General features: G+C 54.5%; 1 protein-coding gene across 1 annotated transcript; it reads left to right on the forward strand.

Moving 5' to 3' along the window:
• The first annotated feature begins 1,444 nt into the window (after nt 1-1,444).
• Nucleotides 1,445-24,646, forward strand: KRT80 (keratin 80). The gene is made up of 9 exons (XM_023556635.2): nt 1,445-1,783; nt 7,696-7,904; nt 13,347-13,407; nt 13,920-14,015; nt 21,971-22,135; nt 22,759-22,884; nt 23,492-23,712; nt 24,351-24,409; nt 24,509-24,646. The coding sequence occupies exons 1-9, from the start codon at nt 1,499-1,501 to the stop codon at nt 24,541-24,543; spliced, it is 1,257 nt and encodes a 418-aa protein (XP_023412403.1). The 5' UTR covers nt 1,445-1,498; the 3' UTR covers nt 24,544-24,646.
• Nucleotides 24,647-25,032: the final 386 nt, after the last annotated feature.

Below are 25,032 nucleotides of genomic sequence, written 5' to 3' on the forward strand. Positions count from 1 at the left end.
ACACACAACCACCCACCAGGGCAAGAGGATCTAGAGAATTCAGGCCAGGGTGGGGGAAGAGGCTGGACATCGACAGGAGGCAGAGCCAGAGTGCTGGCAACTCTTCTGATCAACCAGGAAGCCCCTGGATGTGGAAGAGTGGGACCTCAAGAACCAGGGAGGGCAGGGGGGTATGCCCTGGGCTGGCTGAGCTGCTGCCCATCAGAGGCTGTATGGGATAAAAACAGTGTCTCCCCTATTTCTACCTCATATTTCAGATGAAAGAGGGGAAGGAGACAGAGAAGAGAGGAGGGAGGGCTGGAGAGGGGGGAGAAAGAGAAGGACCCCTGAGCAGAGGAGCGTTTCACCGTGCACGTATCTGCCCCAGAGACACAGCTGCTCCCAGAGAGTGGCACCCGGTCTTGGTGGTGTTGTTGTCAGGTGCCATCGAGTCAGTGCTGACTCATAGCGACCCTATAGGGCAGAGTAGAACTGCCCCCATGGGGTTCCCAAGGAGCGCCTGGTGGATTCAAACTGCTGACCTTTTGGTTAGCAGCTGAGCTCTTAACCACTGCATCACCAGGACTCCCACCCAGTCTTAACCACCATTTAGTAAATAAATAAATACTGGGTCCAACTTCATCCCCAACACTTTGTGCCCACGCTTAGCGCACACTACCTCCTGTGAGTTGCATATTTTTATTGCCATTTTACAAACAAGGACAAAAGTCTGCCTAAGATCACACCAGTAGTGAGCAGACAGCTCAGTCTTGAACCCAGGTCTCACACTTCAAAGCCAAAGGCTCTTGTCTCTGACCATCTTTTTCTCTCCAGCCTGTGACAGTGGGCTGCACATAGTAGGTGCCCAATGAATGAGAGTTAAAATTGACAAAAGGAAGGGAGGGAGGGGGAAGAAAAGAAGGGGGAAATAAGCTTGGGAGACTCTTTGGCAACTAGAAAATAAATAATAAAGGTGCTGTTTTCCAATGCCAGGCTGGCACGGTGCCCAGGATGGCTGCCCTACACTCCCTGGAACCATCTTCTTGCCTCATCTTTTCCAGAAGTATGTGAGCCCAGGTACGTCAGCCTTCAGGTATGCAGCTGAGGTTTGCAGCCAGAGGTGCCCTCTCTCTTAGCTTTCCTTGTTGAATCTTCCCTTCCTCTTGCCTCCTCCTCTGCCCCACACCCACCCAGCCAACCCAGCCTCAGCCTCCTCCCCGGAGACAGGTCAGGCTTGGCTGGGGGACCTGAGAACACCCCCCTCAGCCAGACAGATCCCCTGCCCTAGAAAGGGATCCTGACTGGTGCCGGGGGAGGGGTGGAGGGCCACATCATCTAACAGGTTCGTCGGGCTGGGAGGCGCCCCGCCCTCCCCGAGCTAATGAACACTGTACGACAGGTGTTTGCTCCTCAGTCCCCAGCCTGCCCTGGCTTCGACCAGAGCCAGCCGCCGCCCCTCGAAAGCTCACTTGCTCGCTGACTCTTCTAGCGCCCTTCCCGCTCCCGGGCCGGAAGTGCGATGGCTTGCCGCTCTTGCGTCGTTGGCTTCAGCAGCTGTGAGGTGATCCCGGAGGGCGGCCCCCGGCCTGGGACCTTGGAATGGGGCAGCTGTGGGGCCCCCCAGCCGGGCTTCAGCTCCCGCAGCCTCACAGGCTGCCAGCCGATTGGCACCAAGGTGACCTTAAACCCCAGCCTGCTGGTGCCCCTGGACCTGAAGGTGGACCCAGCCATCCAGCAGCAGAAAAACCAGGAGAAGGAGGAGATGAAGATCCTCAATGATAAGTTTGCCTCCCTGATTGGCAAGGTGAGCAGAAGGGGTGGGGGTCCCAAAACTAAAGATTGTCAGGACTGGGCTTGTGGCTAAGCTGTGTGTTCCGGGAGCATCTTGTCCCACCCCTACTCCCAACCAATGAGGAGCCAGCATGGGCCTCCACAGGCTACTCTGATCAAACAGATGGGGAGAGGAGTTTCTGATCCATCCTGGCCTGGGGAGAGAAAGGGGCCCAGGGTGGCCTGTGAGGGACATCTGGATAATAACATGCGGCATGGCCTGGGGTCCCCCCCTCCAGGCATGGACCAGTAAAGAGCACCCTGAGTGTGGCCTAGGGGATGCCCCCACTGTGGATGGATGGAGGCATGGTCTATGGTCCTACTCCAAGGCAGGTGGACAGCAGAGATGACCTCCCAAGGGTCCACCCTTCTGTCCATCCCTGAAGTCCTCAGGTCTCCGACCTCTCGCTGTGCAGCATCTATCCCAAGGCAACGCCGCTCAGCTTCCTGGGGTAGGAAGCCCAGGCAGGGCCCATGGCATGTGGGGCAGCCTCAGGAAGGAGGATGCAGTTTGGGTGCATAAGGAGATAGGAATGCAGGAGATGGATGCTTCAAGCAGGAAGCCTCCTCCTCCTCCTCCACACCCCACCAGAGTAGAGGCAGTGAGTCCCTGGGACCCCACTCCCTATGCTTCCTAGACCCCCCTGCCCACAGCTTGCATGCTGTCCATCTCTGCCTCCAGGGCAAGGGCCACAAGAGCTTCCTAGAGACCCTGTCCACCTCCCAAACCTGCTCCTCACTCACCTCCTCCAAGAAGCCGCTACCGGCCATCCTCCCAGCTCTGCTACCTCCGGCACTACACAAGAACAATAATCATAAGAGTAGCCGCTGTGGTTGATTATTTACTTACTATGTGCCAGGCGGAAACCCTGGTGGCATGATGGTTAAGAGCTATGGCTGCTAACCAAAAGGTCTGCAGTTTGAATCCACCATGTGCTCCTTGGAAACTCTGTGGGGCAGTTCTACTCTGTCCTATAGGGTTGCTATGAGTTGGAATTGAATTGACGGCAACGGGTTTGGTTTTTTTTTTTTTTACTTTTTTAAGTGACAGGCACTGTGCTGCATGGGTGACACATTTATCTCTATTTCCCTCAACAACCTTATGAAAGTAGACATTTTATGCCCATTTTACATATGAGGAAAACTCAACCTTTCTCATCCTCCCAATAAACCAGAGCCATCCAAGCCCTGGCTCAGCCCTTGTTGCAACCTTGGTCTCTGGGATTCTGTGTTCCTCTGCATGTTGCCAGTCTCTCACATTAGGTGGGAGCTCACAGAGAGGAGCAGAGGAAGGGAGGGCCAAAGCAAGGAATGTAACCTTTCTTGAGCATCAGTTTGTGCCTGGTTCTCTGCAGGAACTTTACAAATGTGAAGTAACTGGGCCCACCCAGCAACACTCTGACTGTTATTTTCCTCACTGTGCAGATGAGGGAACCAAGGACCAGAGAGGTTAAGTGCCTTGCCCAAGGTCACACACCTGGCATTTGAACTCAGGTCTGTGAGACACAAAGCCAGTAGTCTGAGGTGGGAATCATTTATTTTCCTCTCCCACTCATGTGCCCATACCAGTTTCTTCATCCACCCTCGGGGTGCCCAGAGTAGGGTATGTTAGAGGAATGACTAACTGGAGAAGGACGGCTGTGCATTGAGGTGAGCATCCCCTACCCCAGCGCTGGCTGCCCAGAGCCCCATACTGCTGCCCTGGTTTTCCCTCAGAAAACAGTTCTGCAGCCATCACCATCGGGAGGCAGGTTCCTGCAGAGCCACCTCCTCTCCAAACCCAGCCTAATCCCTTAAAAGGAATGCTTCACTGAGGTATGTAATTTGGCTCTGATGAGTTGCTATTCTCCCTCAGATGCCAGTGCTGATATCACCCTGTGCCTCTGCCATGGGGACAGAAGAGGGTGAAGGCATGGGGAGGGGCCCAGGGGTCCTAGGCCAGGGGTCCTATGTCCAGGAGTCAGGGCGATGCCCTAGAAAGTCTTCAGCAGGATCAGAATCTCCCACCCCTCAAGCTTTGACCTTGGTATTGGGGTGCCCTTTGCAGTGGGACACAGGGAGCAGTCAGTGCCTGCCATTTGGGGGCCCTGGTTGCTGGGGCACTGCCCCCAGGAGTCCCAGCTGACCTATCCACTCTACAGAGTAGGTCTGTTAGCTCGTGTTGTGTCCTCCCTGTCTCTGTGAGGCTGTCAAGGGCCTGGGTGGAAGCAGGTGGCAGCTAAGAGGTGAAATCTGGAGTCACGTGACCGAGTTTGACTCCTGGCTCCCCGGCTGAACAGCTGTGTAATCTCAGCAAATTGTTTAATCCCTCTGACTTTAGTACACACTGGTGTAACGGACTTGTCAAAATCAAATGGGATAGTTTCTGAAAAGCACTTAGAATACACCTGGTATGTGGTAAGTGCTTTGTAAGTGTTTATTAAATGAATTAATTAAATAGGCCCTGGCCCGGGGAGCTACAAGAAGCCCTGGGGAAGAGCGGAGGGAGGATATCTTTCTGGAGGAAGGGGTGGCTGGACCTTGTCGGTAGGGGGTACAATGTGGGGGGCCTAGAGGTCAGAGGCCATGATGCCTGCAGGGCTGGGGGTTCTGGGCAGACAGGTGGGGGCACTCAGGCTCCACCTCCCCTTCTTGGGTGTCTGAGGCACTGGGAGACACAAGAGAGCACCAAAGAGGAGGAGGAAGGTTCCCTCGAGATGGCCGAGGGGCCCTGGAACAGTCTGGACTCTGCCACTTGCTGCCTGTGTGTCCTTTACCAAGCCGTTTACCCTCTCTGTGCCTCCAATTTCTCCTCTCACTCTGTCTCTGTTTTCATGCCAGTGGAGGGGCTGGTAAACCTGAGCCATGAGAGAAGGCAGTGAGGGGAAGCAGCACCAGGAGGGTCCTCAGGAGAGGAGGCCAAGGGAGGCAGGGAGAGGACAATAACTGGGCCCCTCCCTTCACTTGCAGATATTGCAGAGGGCAGGGGGTATGGAGGTGGGAGAGGAAGGACTGCCCAAAGTCAGCCTAAGGACCCTAGAGAGGGAGCCCAGGAGGAGGGGTGGAAGGCCTGGAGACAGAAGGATGGAGGCAATATCTGTCCTTAGGCCTGAGGGACCTCGGGAGTCACTGGAACTATATCCCCCGCCTACAGGCAGGAAGGCACAAGTCAGCTCCCTGACCAAGAGATTAGGGGTCTTCCTGGGCAAAGCCAACCTCTGGCTAAAGGCCACCTGAAGAATAGGACCTGCATGCCCCAGAAGAACCGCCCCCTAGAGTCACCTGCCTGGACTGCCCATGGGTTAGGGACCTGAAGCTGCCCTTGCTGTGTTGGGACTCCCTTCCTCGAGCAGACTCCCAGCCAGGAACTCCAGCCTGGGCTGCTCAGCTCCCTCCCCAAAGAGCACTTCTCTCCCCACAACCCTGCTCAGGCCTGGCCCTCCCACCACGCGGGCCACAGTGAGCTCTGTGCCTCCAGACCTCAGTTTTCTTATCTGTAAATGGGGAGGCAGATTAACCATTCGCTCTGTGAGTTCCCCCCTAGAGCTGCCACTGTGTAATCTAAGGTGGGGGCGGGGGGAGGGAGGGAAGAACAACCAAGACAGAGAGAAGGAAAAATGAGTGGTGAGAGATCGGCAGCTTTGACAGGTTGGAGGCAATTAACCGGGCACCTCCCAGGGCGCCTGGATTAGTAGCCCTCCCTAAGGCTTTGTTCCCAGAGGGAGGAGCCTTCCTGCAGAGAAGGTCCTGGGTGAGGGATAAGTTGCCATCCCAACCCACTGAGACAACGAGTTCCCCAAGGGCTGCAGGAGGCAGGGGGCTGCCCGGATCCCCCAAGACCAAAAATACCCTCTGGCTGGATTGGCTGGCCAAATACACATTATCTCCCAGGGGGCTAGTGATGAAACATGGGAGATTGAGGTTAGACTGTGGGAAGAACTTCCTGGTGTGAAGGTTTTTCTGCTGCTCATGGGTGGAGGAAGGAGCCTCACATCTCTCCTTTCACTCCCCCTCAGTGTAAACACAGGGCTCCTGCTTGTCAAAAGGTTGGGAAAATGGGGTGAGTAGACTCCCCCCAGCGCTCCCTCTCACCCACACAAAGCAGGGCAGAAACCCTCTTGAACTTCGTCCCTACTGAACCTGTTTGGCTGTGAGGACAGCAGATGGTAGACTTAAGATCGGTTTCACGCAGAACTTACTTGTACAGCTGGGAGTTAAGCAGGGGAATGACAGCCCACAAATGCCATTGTCACATGCCACTGCCCATTATTTCTGCTGGTGTTGTCTATTGTGTCAGAGGGGACTTCCCAAAGTCATCAGAGCTTCTTAGGGGGGAAAAGGAAAACCTGGGGATGTGGGCAGGTCAGAGAAAGAGGGGAAGGCCCCACCAGGCACCCCAATTCAGGCCCAGATTGGGCAGCAGCCATCAGGTGAGCCTTTCTGAGCAGCTCTGCCACCAAGCTGCTGTGCGTGATGTCCCTGGGCCTCCGTCTCCTCCTCTGTAAAGGAAAGGTTCGGAGCAGCTCAGCCAAAGGCTCCTGGCAGCTCTCTGCGGCTGTGACTCTGTGAGCCTGCGCCAGCGGCCCCAGCAGTGGGTCGGAGGAGGCCTGGCCCGGCCTACCCAGTGATCACAGGGAGCGTTATCAGGTTCATTATCACAACATCCAACAGCCTGAGCTGCCCAGGATTCAGGCCCTTCACACCCCAGGGGAGTAGGGACACTGAGATGGGGACTAGATGGTCCCCAGTCAGTCAAGGAGGGATGGTGGGCCAGGACAAATGAGAAGCAGATAAGCAGAGGGCCTCAGTAGTGTGTGTGGGGGTGGGGGGGGGGTCTTCCCACCTATTAGTCCCAGAGGACTTCCAGCTGGAAGCACACAGGGGGAGGTGGGGAGGAGCCAAAGTGGTGGGAAGGAGAGTACCCAAGGAAGGCTGGAGCCTGCAGAAGTTAGGGAGAATAGAGGCAGGGGGAGCCTGACGCTGAGCTGGACTGGGCTGGGTGGGGGGAAGGAGAGGACAGCCTGGTGGTGGTTGTGGTGTGGTCCGTGGGCCCTGGGAGCCCCTGCAGGAGTCTGAGCAGGAGAGCGTGAGTGAGGTGCAGCAGTGCTCAAGAGCCTCCCAGTCTTCATCTGCAAGGCATGAGCCAGCCCAGGAAGAGTAGCTGGGGTCCCAGTGCCCTCAGTAACTCAGGCAACAGACAGGAGGCAGCTGCTGCAGTGGTTAAGAGCAGAGGTACTGTAACATGCAGATAATAATCATGCCTATCCCATCAGATTGTTCCAGGGATTTAAATGAGTTAAGAACGATGCCTAGCGTACAGTAAGTGCCACATAAACATTTGCTAGTATTATTATTCCGAAGCATATCCCCGGGTTCTTCTCCTAACAGTCCTGAGAGGTAGGTAGGACAGTTGATATAATCCCCAACTTCTAGCTGGGGAAACTGAGGCTTGAAAAGGCACACACAAGTCCAAGGTTGTCAGAAGGATTAGCACTTAAGTCCCAACCAGGCCTAGCCTGCCAAGTTTCCAAAACAAGATGAGACCAGGCCCATCAAGGGGAGCTGGAGACGGGCTTGTGACACCCCACATTCCCTGAGGTCTCCCACCCAAGCCCCAGCTTCACATCATTAGAACTCAAACCCAAGGCCCTCTCGCCTCATCTGCCTGGCCTTGCCCCTCCCCTAGGAAACCTTTGCTCATTGGCTCCGCCTCTCTCTGATTCTCCCCTTCTTTCATTATCTTCTGTTGGCACAATCATTAATTGGAGATTAGTACTGAGCGAGGGCCAGGGTGGGTGTGCAAAGATGAGCTGCCACTTCTCAGAGAGGCCCCCTCTGGGGCCCGAGGCCTCAGCTCCCCACCTGGCCACACCTGGCCCTCTCACCGCCACCCTCCTGCTCTCCCAGGTGCAAGCCCTGGAGCAGCGCAACCAACTGCTGAAGACCCGCTGGAGCTTCCTGCAGGGCCAGGACTCAACCACCTTCGACCTAGGGCACCTCTACGAGGAGTACCAGGGCCGGCTACAGGAGGAGCTGCGCAGAGTGAGGCAGGAGCGAGGACAGTTGGAAGCCGACCTACTGCAGGTGGTCCAGAAGGTGGAGGAGTTTCGAATCAGGTAGGCCATGCCCTCTCAGGGCCACCATCAGGAACTGGGCCTGCTGAGGAACAAGGGGCAGGAACCAACTTTTACAGGTGGGAGGTGCGGGACACAGAGACAGAGGAGATACAGAACATTTCTCGACTCCAGAAATCCTTACTGAGGACCTACTATGTGCCTGACAGTATTCTAGATACTACAACCACCACCCCAAATAGTGACCCTTGCAGCAAAGTCAGTCTGTGGCTGGCTCACAGCTAAGCACTGTGCTTGCTGACCCCTGGGCACCACCCCAACCCACATCCCCTGACTCAACCTGCCCATCTTCTGGTACCCATAAACCAGACCTTCCAGCTGGTTTGTCCCAGTTTGAATCCCTGCTGAGAATTTTTTTTCTTTTTTTTTTTTACCCCAGATATACTGAATCAGAATCTACATTTTAACAAAATCCCCAGGTGATTCTTACGTATGACAAATTTTGAGACCCACTGCTCTACCAGTGATCCTCAGAATTGGTCCCTTACCAGCAGCATTAGCAACACCTGGGAGCTTGTTAGAAAGGCAAATTCTCAGCAGGGGTTCTAACTGGACTGAACTGGTTCAAAACTCTGTCATAAACATGCTTGCTTTTACCCATGGTCCCACTGGCCGTGGGAAATTATGTCACTAGCTGGAACAACAGATGGGCTTCTGCTTTGGATATGGCTTTAGATTTTAATCAAGTCTGGGGTGGAAAGGAAAGGGAAGCAGATGGGGTGCAGGCGAGGGACAGAAAGGGTGGATTTTCTTCAAATAAATAAGTGATCCCTTATAGGTAATGTGTGCCAGGCATCGAGGTCAACTTTGGAACTAGAGAGGTGAGGAAAACACAGCCCCAGCCTGCAAGATGCTCTTACAGCCTCCTGGGGAAGACAGACAGGGACACAATCGGCTGGCAAGCAGAGCGTCTCGTGGTGAAGGGCCCAGGCTTGGGTATTGACTGGAAAGGGTTAATCCTTGCCCCTAGCCCTGCACCTCAGTTTCCCCCTGTGTAAAATGGGAATGATGATAGTTGGTACCAATTTAAGGAGGTATTAGGAGTATGTTGAGAGTTCAACCTGGCAGTTATAAATAGCAGTTCTCCTAGCCCCCAGAAGGCTAAAGGACCTGGCACACAGTAGGTGCTTAATGCAGGTTTGCTGAACTAGATTGGCCAGTCTAGAGGCAGACCAGGCACTTGGGTTGCTCAGAGGAGACGCAATCCTCTGACTGGGCAATGGGCAGGGCTTCAGAGACAAGGAGGCTGATGGCAGAGCAGAGGTTGAGCAGCCAGGCTGTGCCCACACCTCTTGCTTGGGCCTGGTCTTCTTGGGAGGAGGCCCCCAGCCAGCATGAGGGGAGGGCAAGGTGTGGCCTAGGTCCTCTCCCACCTGCGGGCCCAGCCTCATGCCCTGCTGACCAGGCGAGGCCCACATCTCTGGAAGAGCTGGGAGTCTCTGAGCCAGCCAGTCAGGGCTGGAGGGTGGGAGCAGGCCTCCTTGGGAGTCCAGGGCTTCCGGCTCTGGCTCAGCTTGCCCACCACATCTCCTGCTCAGGCCACACTCAGGATCAGAGGGAACAGTCATACGGGAAGCTTTCCCTGTTCTGTGGGCCTCAGTTTCCTCTTCTGTGGAATGATCTGGCCGGAACATCCCACTCAACAGCATGATCTGCAGCCTGGCCTGGGCTGGGCCCCTCCCTGACCTGGGGGCCACCTCTCCACCAGTCAGGCCCTCCCAGGGGCCCTAGGGAAACACGCAAGGAATTTGATTGTTCTTCCCAACACCTGACCATGAAGGGCGTGTCCTGTCAGCTCGCCAGAACCCACTGCTCATTTCACTGATACCTACTAGGTCTTTGGCCCTCAAGAGACCAGAGAATGGCAGAGCTGGAGGAGTCCTTGGCTCCTCCTATTATAGAGAAGGAAATAAAGGCCCAGAAAGGGCAGGGGCTTGTCCTCTGTCACACAGCACATGTGCTAAGTCCTATCTATCTGGAAGCCCAGCCAGCCACCAGGAAGGCTGCTTCCATGCGCCAGGCCAGATCCTGTTGATGCGAGCACTTTGTACCTGGAAGCTCTGTACAAATACTACTTGTTGTTTTAATCTGGCTCAGCCCCCTCATTTGGCCTGCTGCCTGGTTTCCATTGCCTGCTACCTGCTTTTACTCTGTTTAGGCTCAGGGCCTCTCTTTCCCTCTCTGAGGAGGGAACCCACTGGCGTGCAGGGAGGAGAGACCGGGCCTAGGAACAGGGCTGGAGGGCTTCAAGGTCTGCAGGCAAGAGCTGGAAGGCTGAAGCTAGCCTGCCCAAAGCTTGAAGCCCCCAGGAGCCAGGAGGCACCAGGCCGAGCCCTGGCGGGGAGGGTTTGTGCCCTGTCTGTACAAAGCGATGAGATCGGCCTCCTCCCAGAAATAAACAACTGGGGGGTGGGGGGGTGACAAGCTGAAAAGGGCCTGAGAATGTGTTTGGGAGCTGGTGGCTGACAGACTAGCAGAGGACTGGGGGTGGTTTGGGGGAGATGGTGTCACCCAAACCTCTATGGGGACGGAGACTTCCAAAGGCTTTGAGCGGGCAGGGACCCCAAGGATCAGCTAGTCAAACCCTTCTGTTTAGTAAGGTAGAAGCAGAGGCCTAGCAAAGGGAAGCAACTTGCCCAAGGCCATGCAGCATGTGACTCAGGGACGCCATGTACAGTTGTGTAAGCTGTTCACTGCACAAGAGCCTCTGGTTGAGAGAGCGAGCAAAGGGCTGAAATCTAGTCATGCATCAAGCCATGCAGACTGGTGCAGGAATGCACACCCCTTGAGGAAGGGAGCCTTTTGCTAGTTCGTATAAACGCTGGATATGGGCTAGCAGGAGCCTTACAGAGACTGGCCCCAAACTGGAACCCAGCATCCTGCCTCAGTCCATTGCTTGTACCATGCCACCAGCTAGATCCTGGAAAAGGGTCCGTGGCAAGGAGGCATGGGCTCTACCCCATCCTACCCAGCACACCTTAAGGCCCAGGGGCAGGGAAGACCCCAGTCTGTACAGGATAGCCTGAGGACCCCTTCAGGCCCCCACATTCCTGGCATCCTTCTCTGTGAGGTGGGCAGCATTTCCCAGAGTGGCTGTCAGGCCCCCTGTCTCCTCCTGGCTCACCCTGCCTATTTTCCCCCCAGCCCCTGGCTAGTTTCTCTCTGGTGGGTCTGCAATTGACACCCTGGAAACACAGCTTCCCCCTCCCCTCCCCAGCCAAGGGCAATTTCAAGAAGGTGAGAGGCTCTGAAGGACTTCAGTGCCCCGGGCCCAAGGCCTGAGGTTCTGCTCCTAAAGCCTCTCAGCAGACAGAGCTAAAAGTAAGTTGGAGAGCAGGCCCAAAGTGATCAGGAATGACTCAGTAGGCCAAGCAAAGATCAGAGCTCAGGGCAGTCAGGACACCTGATGAGAAGGCAAGAAGGAGGGAGAGGGCAGTGAGGGCTACGAGGAGGTTTGGTGCCCTGGAGGGCCGCCCAGATGGCTCACCCCAAGTTCCCGCATCCAGGGTGGCAGAATCTGCTCTCCAGGGAGGAAGAAGACACTAATAGGTGGAGGGCCAGTAGATGAAGAGCTTCTCAGCTTGGGGTTCCCCAGGGCAGGGAATTCCTTGGAGATCCCCAAATCCCATCGGGAAGCCTGTTCCAGTCAGCCCAGCCCTAAGGATTTGTGAAGGAAGTGCAGAGAACTGCCTCTGTCTGCAGTAAGGCTTCCCGTAGTTTCTCTCCAGAACACGAGGGCAGAGGACAGGGGGCTGAGGGCCGGGGCCTGGCATTGGAGAGAACTGACTCAGGGAATACATAATAGTAATGGCTTTGGTTGGTGTGGGGCTCTGCTGTAAACACTTTATGTATTAACTAATTCTCTCGACTTTACCATTATCATAGTACACGCAGTAACTTATCCAAAGGCACACAGCTAGTTAGCAAGGAAGCCAGGATTTGAGTCCAAATAGTCTGGCTCTGGAGCTCCATGCTTAACCACCACACCACAGCAGCCGCCAAACCCAGCTTAAGCCAAACCCTTCTCACAACCTCGGCCTCCTCACCTGCAAAATGGAACCAATAGCTGGGGCTCTGAGGATCACAGGACAGGGTGCAGGTAAAGTGCCCAGCACCAGGTGAGGGTGGTCACTCCCCCTCCAGTCAAGGCACTTCATGGGCATTTTGTTTGCCCACAGTCTCCCTGAGCAATCCCTCTGCCCCCGCACTGTGATCTGAACCCTCAGAGCCCCCCTCAGGCTCAGGGCTTGGATGGGAAGAGTATCTACATCCAGTACGCTGAGTGTCAGAGACCAGTGTGCTGCGGATTCTAGCCTCCCTTAGGGGGCTGCCCTCTAAGCCAGGCCCTGCCCTCAGCTCCTTGGGCAGCAGGCTGGTGGAAAAGAAGGCATTGTGAGGGGGCAGGTCCAGCCAGCTGACCTGGTGATGGGGGACGCTGCCCCCAATGTGAGGTCAAGGACTGGGCCAGACAGGTGGCTATAATTAAAGCAGCCAGTGATTCAGGCATTCACTGGAGAGAAGGGTGGGAAAACAGGAAGCCACAGAATTCCTATATTCACTGGGGCAGGGAAGTCTGAGGCTGGCAGACACCCATCCACTTGGGGCCAAGACAAATACCTTGATTGGAGGAAAAGGATAAGGTCAGGAACCAGGGATCCAGTTCCCGCATCCAACCACATCCTTGCTCCAAACATGCGTTGAACTTGACAAAGGAAGAGGCAAAACTGAGAAGGGAGGGACCCTACCTCTGTCAAGTATTGACTGTACATATTGCATCAGAGGTGGGCTTTGTCACCCTCCACACACCCGCACACACACCTCATAGATGAGGAAGCTGAGGGAGAAGGGTGAAGTCACTGGCCTGAAAGCACAACCAGGGGTCTATCTGACTGCAAAGCCCACACTCTTTCTGTCCTCCCTTTGGAAGGAGCATGATGAGATGGTATCTATCTTCTAGCAAAGCTTCAGTGGGGAGCAGGCTGGGCTGTGGGAAAGGGGTGATGGTGGGAAACGAGGACGTGTGAGTAGGAGGGCCTAGGAGCAGACTTGAGGAAAGGTACAGCCAGTTGGAAGCTGAGGGAAGGGAGGAGATGAGGGACCAGAGTGCCAGAGTGAGCAGGCTGCACAATCGGGGAGGCTTCCTGGAGGAGGTGATGTGGAGCAGAGCCAGGAAGAGGGACAGACACTACTGGGAGAGGATGGATAATCATCAGGAGGGAGTGGGAGTGAGAGGCTGGGAGTGTCATAGGAGACCTGGGGTTGCATACACTGAGGGAAGGGCCACTTTTTTCTAATTGATCCAGTTGAGCAGCAGCCTCAGACTCACAGTTTCTCCCTCCCTCTGCCTCTCTCTCCCACTCCCTTCTCTCCCCTCTTTCTTCCTGTCTCTCCCACTCTTCCCCTCCCTCCCCCTTTCTCTCCCAGGTATGAGGATGAGATCTCCAAGCGCACAGACATGGAGTTCACCTTCGTCCAGCTGAAGAAGGTAGCCTGCTCAAACTGCCCTCCTCCTTCCTCATGCGCCTTATGCCCCCTTTCCCTCAGGATCACCTCCTTTCCTTTGCTGCTGGGTGCCGTCGAATCCATTCCAACTCATAGCAGCCCCATGTGATAGAGTAGAACTACCTCATAGGGTTTTCTTTGCTGTAATCTTGACAAAAGCAGATCTCCAGGTCTTCCGCCCATGGAGCAACCGGGTGAGCACAAACTGCCAGCCTCCCGGTTAGCAGCCAACCACTTAACCATTGTACCACCTGGGCTCCTTACTTTCCTTTACCCCCAAGGAAAGCCCTCAGAGGCTTGATTCCCAAACCAACAGACAGACAGATACAGACAGAGATGCAGATAGATACCTTCCTCCTTTCTCCCAGGGTCTGAACCAGGTCCCATCTGGGGATCACCCCCACTCTCACACAGAAAGCAAAGAACCCCTACCCTACTCCTGCCTGGGTCTCCTCCATTCTCTCTGCGATCACTCACCACTGCCTCCAACTCTAGGACCTGGACACAGAGTGTCTTCGACGGACTGAACTGGAAACTAAGTTAAAAGGCCTGCAGAGTTTCGTGGAGCTGATGAAAACCATCTATGAGCAGGTAAGTAAGTGAGAGGGGGCCAGGGTCCTGCCCAGCCAAGGGCTGAAGGGTCCGCGGGCAGGGAATGCAGGGGAGGGCAGGGTGCCCAGTGGGGCTTGGACCTTCAGCAGTCACTTACCCTTTCCAGCCACAGACATAACAATCTCCTAAACCCCTTCCTGTGTCAACATCAGTAATCCCGCCCTTCACCCCATCACTCATTTGCATGGCAGCTCTCTCAGGGAGAACTTGTGTCTTCAAGTGTGCACGGAACCCTGAGGGTGTTCGGGGAGCCAGGTGCACCTGGGCAAGGATCAGGAGGCTGGCCGTAGAGCCAGGGCCCAGTGGGACTTGCACAACTATTCTTACTGAACTGCCGGTTGCCATTGAGTCTGTTCAGACTCACGACGACCCCGTGTGTGTCAGAGGAGAACTGCGCTCCAGGGTGTTCAGTGGCTGATATTTCAGTTATAGAAAGCCAGGCCTTTCTTCTGAGGTGCTTCTGGGTAGACTTGGACTGCCGACATAGGGCCTCCTTTACAGAACTAATCTCTCTCTAATCACTGCAGCTGATATCCCAGGCACCCACAGTTCTAGCCTTGGAAGGCATGCGTTTCACCATTCCCCATTTGGTTGAGGCAGGAAAGACCTAGCTTCTGAGGGAACAAAAATGACCCAGTTACAGACACAAGAGCCTCCAGAACACATTTTCAGTTGCTTCCTGAGTCCTCCACTGAGGCCGGTGGACAGTGGTCCCCAGGCCCAGTGTGCTTTCTGCTTTGCAGACACCAGGATGGGCCCTGCTGTGGAGGGCTGGCTGCCGGGTGCCGCTCTGCTCCAGCCACTGCCTCCTGGGCACCCTTCAGGATGCCTGTTCTCCTCTCCACATCCTCTGTTTCCTGGGTGAGGAGGTGGAGGGGTGATGCTCCCAAAATACTGTTATGTTTCCACAAATGCCTTCAATTCAGCTAAGAGCAAGGAAGAACCATTGCTGGAGATGGCAGGATTTGGCAGCCTGTGTGCAAACTGCTGGTGCCAAGCTATGGCAATGCAGCCAGGGTCAGAGTGGAGGTCAGTGTCTCCCCCTTGGTCAATAAGTTCTGCTAAAATGGCCCTAGAGGCTGCTGACCATAGCTACATGGCCTTGCCCTGAGGAAAGGGCGACTGGGCTTCATGGCTACGCTTGGCCACACTCCTTTCCAGCAGATTCAGCCGCCAGCTGAGGCTTCTGTGGGACTGAGATCTGTTTGTGGTCATGTGTTGGAGCAGATCAGAGAGAATACCACAGACCTTGGGACCAGTGGGAAGACAGCCCACCCAGGAAAACTGCTATACTGGTGGCCCTGGAAGGTTTCATGTTCCTGACCAAGCCCTCCACAACCAGGTCAAGTCCCATGCCCCCATAAGAGGCTACTTAGGGCGCCATACCTGTGGATCAGAGGTGAGGGGCTCCTCTGCCTCAATTCTCTGTGGGCTGGTGCAGCCCGGGCCAACATTAGCGAGGCTGTTGGTTCAGAATCTGCACTCTGCCTGTTCATCCACTTCTCAACAAGCTCAGAGACCAAGCTCTAAGCCAGAACACAGGCCCTGTAGATGTGGTGTTGTAACTGAAGAAGGCAGAGCATAGCCAGCAATATACCTGGGCATTGCCTGAAGCACACTCACAGAACTTGTTGGCCCCTGCCTCATTAGCAAGGGAAGAGTTACAGACTCCATTTGGACTTTGCAGCCCTTCACTCTGGATCCTGCCTCTGTCTTTTACCAATCTTACAACCTTGGGCAAGTTTTCACCTCTCTGTGCCTCGGTTTCCTCATCTGTAAAACGGGGAGAGAAATAGTACCGTTCTTGTAGAGTTGTGATAGTACCCACCCTGTAGGGTTGCCTGTATCCATTCATTCATTTGACAAACGTGTATTGTGTGCCTACTATGCGCTAAGCATTTGTCCATTATAACAGCAGTGATGGGCAAAGACCCTGCCTAGCTAAGAGGAGACAGGGAATAAACAAGTAAACAAATATCTGAGTAAGATCATTTCAAAAGGTGACAAGTGTTGGGACAATTTACCAGGTGACCCAATAGTGCTGGAAGGAAGGGAGAGCTTCAGATCCCCTAGTCAGGGAGGCCTCTTAGAGGAGGTGGCAGTGAGCTGAGGCCTAAAGTTGGGGAACAGTCAGGCCAGTGGAGATTTGGGACGAAGTCACCCCAGGCAGTGGGGAGAGCTGAGCAAAGCCCTAAGGCAGGAGCGAGCTTGTGATTAAAGGACAGGAAAGAAGCAGTTGTGGCTAGAGCCAAGAGAACAAGGCAGGTAGTCCTGTGAGAGGAGGCCAGAGAGCCTGGCAGGAGTCAGGCCATGTAGGACCTGAGGCCCTGATAAGGAGTTTGGACCTATTTCTAAGTGCAATGGGCGACCAAACTCAGGTGGGTCCTGGGGAGGAGTGGGTGTGCTTTGTGCTTTTGTAAGACTGCTGTGGAGGAGGGACTGTAGTGAAAGCAGTAGGTGCTCAGTGCATTATAACAGGTACCGCTTTGGGAAGCAGCAAGGTGGTGAGCTGGTGTGTTTGAGTTCCTCTCTATGTATCAGTTCAGGCTGAGAAGGCAACACTGACCCTTGGCTAAAAAGACTGCCCACATCCATGGGCCTCCAAGCCTGCGCCATCTAATAGAAATATAATACAAACCACACAGGTAATTTGTAATTTGCTAGGACCACCACCATCTCCAGTTGTCGTAGAGTCAATTCCAGCTCATAGCGACACCGTGTATGTCAGAGTAGAACGGCGCTCCGTGGGGCTTTCAATGGCTGATTTTTTAGAAGTAGGTCTCCGGGCCTTTCTTTGGAAGCACCTCTGTGTAGAGCCAAATCCAAGCTTTCAGTTAGCAGCCGAGTACGTTAGCCATTTGCACTGCCCAGGGACTAATCTTCTAGTAGCCACATTTTAAAAAAGAAAAGAAAGAGATACAATTAATTGTAATAATATATTTTATGTAATTCAGTATCTCCAAAATAAGATGGTTTCAACATCAGTCAATATAAAAAAATTAATGGGCTATTTTACATGTTTTTCTCATACTAAATCTTCGAAATACAGTGTGTATTTTACACTTACGGCTCATCTCAGTTCAAACTAGCCACATTTCAAGTGCTCAATTGCCACACATGGCTGTTGTTGTTGGGTCCCATTGAGTTGATTCCGACTCATAGCAACCCCACGTGTGCAGAGCAGAACTGCTCCGTAGGGTTTTCTTGGCTGTAATCTTTACAGAAGCAGATGAGCAAGTCTTTCTCCCACAGAGCCACTGGCTGGGTTCGAACAGCCAACCTTTAAGTTAGCAGGCGACTAGCGGCTACTATTTTGGACAGGGGAGTTCTGAGCAAAGGAAGCTGCCAGCCACGGCTACCTTAGGAGGAAGACACATGGTAGAAAGTGAGTAGGCCCCGGGGGGCTGGGCACTCTAGTTTCAGTTTTGAAACAGGTACCAGATCAGAAAAGCATTGCTGTACAGGCCCACCCTTGCATCCCAGTAAACAGCCCTCCCCTCTCCAACGCACACACACACATCCCTGGGCCTCTCCAGAGCCCACCAGCCCCTGTGGATAAAACGAGGCCTGGACAGGTTCTGAAAAGCCCCTCCCCGACCAGCTCAGCAGGAGCTGATGAACACGGGGATGCTCAGGGCCTCATCTCCACCCGCCGCAGCCTCCTGGGGATGCTCTACCTCTCATGGCCATCACAGGGCTTCATGACTGACAGCCCTCCAGGGACATGAGGCTGGGGCAAGGACGCTGGCCCGGCAGAGGCTCACATTCCCCCTTAGCATTCAAGGTGCATTCCAGCTCCCAAGTGCATTCGGGGGCCTGACTGCATCCAGCCGGAACGCCGCCTGCCCCACCCGTAAACTCTGGTTCCAGGGAGATTAGCTGGGAATTTGCTGACAATCCCCAGCAGCCGGGCGCACAGTGGAGTGCTGAGCCCTGTGGAGAAGCTGGTGCTGGCACCTGCCCTTGAGTGAGGTGTCTCGAGGATGCTGCTCCAGGGGTAGGCGGCTTGGCCCCTGGACACCCCGTCCCAGCTTCATCACCTTTACCAACTACAACAATACTATTTTTAGTGCCTGTTTATTGAGCACCTACTGTATACCAAGCACTCTGCTTAATGCTTTCCATACCTAATCTCTTTAATCCTCACAACAATCCCATGAAGTAGGCAGTTTGGCACCATTAAGACAGCACAGACTTCAGAACAGCTTGGATTGTGTCAACTTCAGCAGTTTATTTTAATCTCTCTATGTGCTGATTTCTCCATCTATAAAATGGGGAGAATAATAGCACCTACCTCATTGAGTTGTTGTGAGGATTAATTTTGTTAACATATCCTAGAGCACTTAGAACTGTATCTGGCACACGGTAAGCATTTAACAAATGTTAACTGTGTTCAGTTCTATGATTATAACAAGCTCTATAATTATGAGAAAACTAAGGCTCAGAGAGGTTTAAAAACTTGGCTGGGGTTACCCAGGCAACAAGAAATGATGGTATTCAAAGTCCTGTGCCATTAAACACTGCATTTTACTAACAGCACTAAGTTACCCCCTGGAGTTACCTTCTGCCCTGACCTCGGACCTCAGTGAGGGTAGCCACAACACACATGGCACCTCCTCAGACTGGCTCCGAAGGAAGCTGTAAACTGTTCCTCAGCTTCATTCTTGCCAACTGGGAGATGCATGTCTTCTCTAGGGGCCCTTCTCGTGGTGGCACCTCCACACCGCACAAGTCAGCATTGTTGTACCCTCTGCAGCCTGGAGGAGCCAGCATGTCTGAACATGCCTGTGGATGTTCTGAACCCTCCATTTCCTGTGCCTATTTACCAAGCTCCTGCTTACCCTGCCTCTTTCCAGAAAGGATGGGAGACTGCTGCATCAGCTGTCTTTTGCCAATCCTGCTGGCCCTGGTGGGGGAAGCCCTCCCCCCTCTGCAGTATGTCCTGACAGTGCCCTGACCTTTGTTTGGGTGTTTTGTAGTTATTAACTTCCATCAAGTTGGTCCCTGACTCATGGAGAACCCATGCACAACAGAATCAGACTGTTGTGATCCATAGGGTTTTCATTGGCTGGTTCTCAGAAGTAGATTGCCTGGCCTTTCTTCCTAGTCTGTCTTAGTCTGGAAGCTCTGCTGAAACCTGCTCAGCTACATAGCAACTCATAAGCCCCCACTGACAGGTGGTGCTGCACTTGAGGTGCATTGGCTGGGCAGTAACAAATGCTGAATCAGACCCAAGCTAAGAGTACCGTTGGAGGGCTGTATCCAGAATTCCCCACTCCTGCTAACCCTAAAGCTGCATCTCTGAAACTGTCCACGGCCAAGCCCTGACCAGGGTATTGGTTCCCCATGAGAAATGTTAGTCTCGGATGGTAACCAGTGACTGAGTGTTGGGGTGTGAATCTGCAGTAACCACCAACCTTATTCCAGCATGAGTTCAGCCCTCGGCCTGTGTCTGTACAGGGATCTCTGTGGAGTTCATTTGAAGATCAACCCCTCAACCCACTGGAACAGCTGGCCAGTTCAGCAGCCACTGAGCCCAGGCTCTTGCTGATAGAGGGCAGAGGCAGGGTGCCCCCAGAAGTGTTGCAGAGTGCCTGCCACTGCCCGGCTTCCTTTTACAGGAGCCTGTCCTTGTCCGCAAGAGATGCTGGGAGTGGGGTGGGCAGGCAAGCAGACTGGCAAAGGGCAGCCTTACTCGGCAGGCCTCCACAGCGGCCCATGTGACTCTGGCTGACCACCCTCATCCCTGTAGTCTACAGCTCCAGAGCAGTTCAGAACTTCCAACTTCTGCCAGGCACAGAAACTAGGGACTCAACCACAGCCTCTCTGAGCATAAAGACAGGCAAGAGTCGGGAGGGAGCCTGAAGTCAGGAGCCAGGGGTCAGAATTCGGTCATGAGCCAGAACATTGCATCTGGTCTGAGCAGGACCTCAGATCCAACGGGCAGGTGTCAGGAGATACAGAGGAGCATTAATAAACATTAGTGTAGGGTACAATCAGCAAAACCCAGACTGTTCAGACTCCACAAGGCAAGCAACCTGGTTCTTCCAACGAGAAAAAATTGCAAGGAAATAAGAGAGAGAGAGAGATAAATAGAGGGGGCTTCTATAGATCGGAATCCCTGGAGAGCGCAAATGGTTAAGTGCTCGACTATTAACTGAAAGGTTGGCAGTTCAAACCCACCCAGAGGTGCTGTAGATTTGCTTTTGGAAGGTCGCAGCCCTGAGAACCCTATGGAACAGTTCTACTCTGCACATATAGGGTCACCATGATTCAGAATTGACTTGATAGTAGCTGGTTTGAATTTTTTTTTTTTTAATCTATAGATTAAAAGAAACGTAGAGATATATGGACCAATTACAATGTATGAACTTTGTTTAGAATCTGATTCAAACCAGTAGAAAAGAAACTATGAGGCAATCAGGGAAATGGAGACACCCACTAAAGTTTGATTGAAATAAAGGTCAAGGGTGGACTGTGAATGCCAGCAGGAGTACCATTCAGCCCAAGCTCCTGTCCTCCCTCCCCAGGGGGAGCCTCGCTTTCTACAGACTGGGCCCTGAGCCCCACCCACCTCCTGCCAGGCCCCCTCCCTGCCTCTCAGAGGCTCCTTGCCAGGCCAGGCCAGCCCAGTGACTCATTCTTTGCACAATGCTAGTGGGGGAAGCTCTGTTTATTCCCATTTGGCTCCTCCCTCCCAAAGGAGGCTCCGTCCAGGACCAGTTACTGTTCCTCACCTCCAGGGAAGCAGCCTAGGACCCAAGAGGCACACATAGGAAGGCCCCTGTTCCCACCTCCTCCCTACACACCCCTGAGCTTGCCAGCCAGAAAGATGTCAGACTGCAGGTGGGGCATGGTAGGAAGCAGGTTTGGGGCTAGAAAAACAAGAAGCCTTCAGCTTCTTGCCTCTGCCCTCTGAGGCTTATCAGCGGTGGGGAAGGGCAAGACCTCTGGGGTCCAGCTCAGCAGTCACAGCTGGTCCCATAACTGCTTTGTGCCTCAGTTTCCCTCTGTAACTTGGGGCTAATGAGGGTACCAGCCTCGTGAGGATCAAATGTGAGGATTTATGGAAAGCACTTAGCACACACCCTGGTGTGGAGGGAGCCTTTGGGGACATGGTAGATTTTAGCAACTCCAGGCATCTCTGGGGATGTGGGTTGGCATTTTCTAAGCAGCGATGAGACAGAGGAGAGAAGACGAGCGTAGGGAAGAAAAGATGAAAATTTTGTGGCTAAATCCTATTGTTGTTGCCTGCAAGCCCAGTGACACTCCAGGTGACCCTCAAGTCTAAGCGTCAGAGGCAGGGCCTCACCCCAAGCACGTGTACCCATTTTCCATGAGGCAGGGAGTGGGGGTGCATGTCTGTGGGGGTGCATGTCTGTCAGCCTCTAGCCACACCCCTGCCCCCCATCACTCATGGGCTTCCATTCCAACATCTATTTGACAAACTGAGACATGCCATTGGGCCCTGTGAAGATGAAAAAGGCTCTGCCGGCCCACGGGAGCGCCAGTCCCTCGAGAGGCAGAGCGGCACGACACAACACTGTAACTGTGAGCCAGGGACCTGATGCTTCCCAGGCCTTGGGCCTTGCCCCACCAGCCAGAAGGAGGGTGTCCCACCCTGGAGTGGGCAACAGTGCAGACAGTGGGCAGACTGGAGAGAATACAGATGGTAGAGTGGGTCCCTGGAGCCAAGTGTCTCTCCCTGCCCAGAGAGGGAGGACAACAGGGTAAGCAGGAGTGGCCACCTACTTCCCACAAGTCCAAGCTGGGGAGCTATGGTGGGCAGGCATTAATCCTTCATCTCTCCAGGGAGACGTGAAGGGAGAAACTCAACTCTCCACTCCAACTCCTGGAGGTGAAGGGACTGGGGGTGGCAGAGGGTTCTTGTGCCCTCCCCCAGCCCTAAACCCCCCATGTCTGTGCCTGGCCAGGAGCTGAAGGACCTGGAAGCCCAAGTAAAGGACGTGTCAGTGACCATGGGCATAGACAATCGTTGCCACATTGACCTGAGCAGCATCGTGGAGGAGGTGAAGGCCCAGTACGATGCCATCGTGGCACGCAGCCTGGAGGAGGCAGAGGCATACTCCCGGAGCCAGGTGCAGCAGGCAGACCCACAGGCCAGGAGGGCAGCAGGGCCCACAGGCCAGGAGGGCAGCAGGGACCACAGGCCGGGAGGGCAGCAGGGCCCACAGGCCGGGAGGGCAGCAGGAACCACAGGCCGGGAGGGCAGCAAGACAGTGCTCTCTGGGCCCAGGAGGGCTGATCTGTGATGGCTGAGGTCCCTGGCAACAGTATGCCCTGAGGCTCTCTGACAGGATGGGAAAGACAGGGAAGTTGTGCTAGGAGGCCGCAGCAGTCAGCTCACAGAAGGTATGGAGGTGAGAGCCCAGAGCTCATCTGTGCTCGGGTCTGAGGGGTGGTCAAGAGGGAAGCCCGCAACCTGTGGCCTCCAGGAGCTCAGAGTGGTGCTGCTATGCAGCAGTTCTAGGTCATGTGTGGGCACAGCCTACGGGGCTCAGCCTAAGGCAGCCAGGAGGGACCATCGGAGAGAGGCCTTGGAGTCAGGAGAGGAGAGAGGAGGGCTGGTGCCAGAGAGGGGCCACAGGAACCGAAATGGGGCAGTAGGGAGGGGGGCAATGAGAGGAAAAAGAACAGGAGGGGCAAGGGGTGCTAGGAGGGGTGCTCATGGTGACCCCGCCCACACTTGCCCCTCCCCCAGCTGGAGGAACGAGCTGCCCGCTCTGCAGAGATCGGGACTAGCCTGCAGAGCAGCCGCAGCGAGATCGCAGACCTCAACGTGGGCGTCCAGAAGCTCCGATCCCAGATCCTCTCCATCAAGAGCCACGTGCGTTTCTGGAGGACCCACCTGGGGGAGGGTAGAGGGGAGCACACCCACACACCATGAATACTGAGTACAGGCATGACCTGACTGCGTGACCCTAGGCAGGTCGCTTAGCACCTCTATGCCTCAGTTTCCTCACGCATCAAATGGGATAGTAGCACAGCCTCCTAGGATGGTTATGAAGATCACACAAGCTTTGCATGTAAATGTGTTCTGTAAACTGGCCAGGGTCGTTGGCCTATTAGAGGCCCCCTGCCTCACAAACCCCAAGCCCACTGCCTCCCTCCCAGGCTTCCTACCAACTATACAGCCAGAAGGGAGTAGAGGCCCAAGGCCCAGCCTCTAGCCAGGACAAGCAATTGCTGCTCCGTAGGGAAGTTAGTACCAGATCCTTGGGCAACTTGTGGTACTTCCCATTGGCTTTAGAAAAGTGTCTCCTTAGATCTAACTGAACTCCCTCTTGCTTCATGTGCAACCTAGGGATGCCATTGCTCAGCCCTCCCTTCCCATATACACGCCCACCAAGGCCCCAAGTGGGCTACTGACTGAGGCCCACTCTTTCCCTCCCACTCCCCCTTACTGGTCTCTTTTCCTGTCACCCTGGCTGCAGTGCCTGAAATTAGAGGAGAACATCAAGGTCGCGGAGGAGCAGGGTGAGCTGGCTTTCCAGGACGCCAAGGACAAGCTGGCCCAGTTGGAGGAGGCCCTGCAGCAGGCCAAGAGGGACATGGCATGGCAGCTGCGCGAGTACCAGGAGCTCATGAACACCAAGCTGGCCCTGGACATCGAGATCGCCACCTACCGCAAGCTGGTGGAGGGCGAGGAGAGCCGGTGAGGGGCCGGGGAAAGGGAGGGCTGAGGGACCAGCCCCAGACAAAGTTAGCCTCCTTTCCTGCATGGCTGAGTGAGCCTGGCAGGCCTGGGTTCAAGTTCTGGCTGGGCCACTTACAAATAAGGGGCCTTGGCCCAGTTAAATTCTCATTTTCCCCATCTGGAAAATGGGCCAAATGTAAATGTGGCCCCCCCTCACACAGGGGTAGGGAGGATTAATGCGATTAGGCACACAAATGCCTGTGACAAATCAGTGCTCCATAAATCTCAGCTGGAGTCCCTGCGTGGTCCAAAGGGTTAACGCACTCAGCTGCTACCCAAAATGTTGTCAGCCCACCCAGAGGCACCTCAGAAGAAAGGTCCGTCAATCCACTTCCAAAATATCAGTCATTGAAAATCCTATGGAGCACATTTCTACTCTGACATATGTGGGGTCTCCATGAGTTGGAATCAACTCCGTGGCAATTGATTTAAATGTCAGTATTTATACAGAGGAGAGGAGGCCAAGACCCAGAGTCACACAGCCAGGGCAACCTCAGGGCTGGGAACTCCCCTCCACCTGCCAGGTCCCAGGCCTCCAATCCCAGGGGAGCTTAAGCCACAGGGTCCCTCACATCCCACCACGCCCCCTCCTGCAGGATGGAGCTGCCCTCAGCCTCCGCCGTGGTCAGTGCTGTACAGTCCCAATGCAGAACTGGTGAGTCTGCTTACCCCTGGAGACCATGGCGGGAGGGAACGGGGTACAGGGGGGATCATGACCCTGAGGCATCATTTTAAGTGGCTCCCAAACCTCCAGCCCCTCCCTTGCCCCATCCCCTATTTCCCCTGTAGCTGCCTCCAAGTTAGGCCCCTCCAAGGCCCCCTCCCGGAAGAAGAGGAAGAACACCAAAGGCCACGTGATCAAAATCACCGAAATGTCAGAGAAGTTCCTCTCCCAGGAGTCGGAGGTCTCGGAGTAAGGCAGCTGGACCCCCGGAGCCGCAGGTTCTACTGCAGCAGGAGAGACTTAATCTAGACTCAAGAAAGCAGCTTGGAGCCTCTGGGTTGGGAGGGGAGCAAAACCGGATACTGACCCAACAGGAGGAAGAGGGTTCAACAGGGACCACTTTTCTGTGGATACTAGGGGTGGGAGGGGGGTGTCACCGGCTGCTCAGATCCACTCCACATTAACATCTCTCAGTCTCACCCTTCCAGCCTTCTGGCCAGAGGTTTTCCTGGCTGGACCCCAAACTAGAATTTGGGATCAGTTTTGTCTCTACCACCTCCTTCCTCTGAGGCTCCTCCCCCAACAGAGGGCTCTAACCAAGGTCCTTTGACTCT

Source organism: Loxodonta africana, chromosome 4 (assembly GCF_030014295.1).
Source record: "Loxodonta africana isolate mLoxAfr1 chromosome 4, mLoxAfr1.hap2, whole genome shotgun sequence".
NCBI classification, from domain to species: Eukaryota; Metazoa; Chordata; class Mammalia; order Proboscidea; family Elephantidae; genus Loxodonta; species Loxodonta africana.

Excerpts from the sequence above, each read along its gene's own strand:
- KRT80 (XM_023556635.2), top strand. The coding sequence starts at position 1,499 with ATGGCTTGCCGCTCTTGCGTCGTTGGCTTCAGCAGCTGTGAGGTGATC. Across the intron at positions 22,136-22,758 it reads AGGCATACTCCCGGAGCCAG|CTGGAGGAACGAGCTGCCCG; the intron begins GTGCAGCAGGCA and ends CCCCTCCCCCAG. Across the intron at positions 23,713-24,350 it reads GTGGAGGGCGAGGAGAGCCG|GATGGAGCTGCCCTCAGCCT; the intron begins GTGAGGGGCCGG and ends CCCCTCCTGCAG.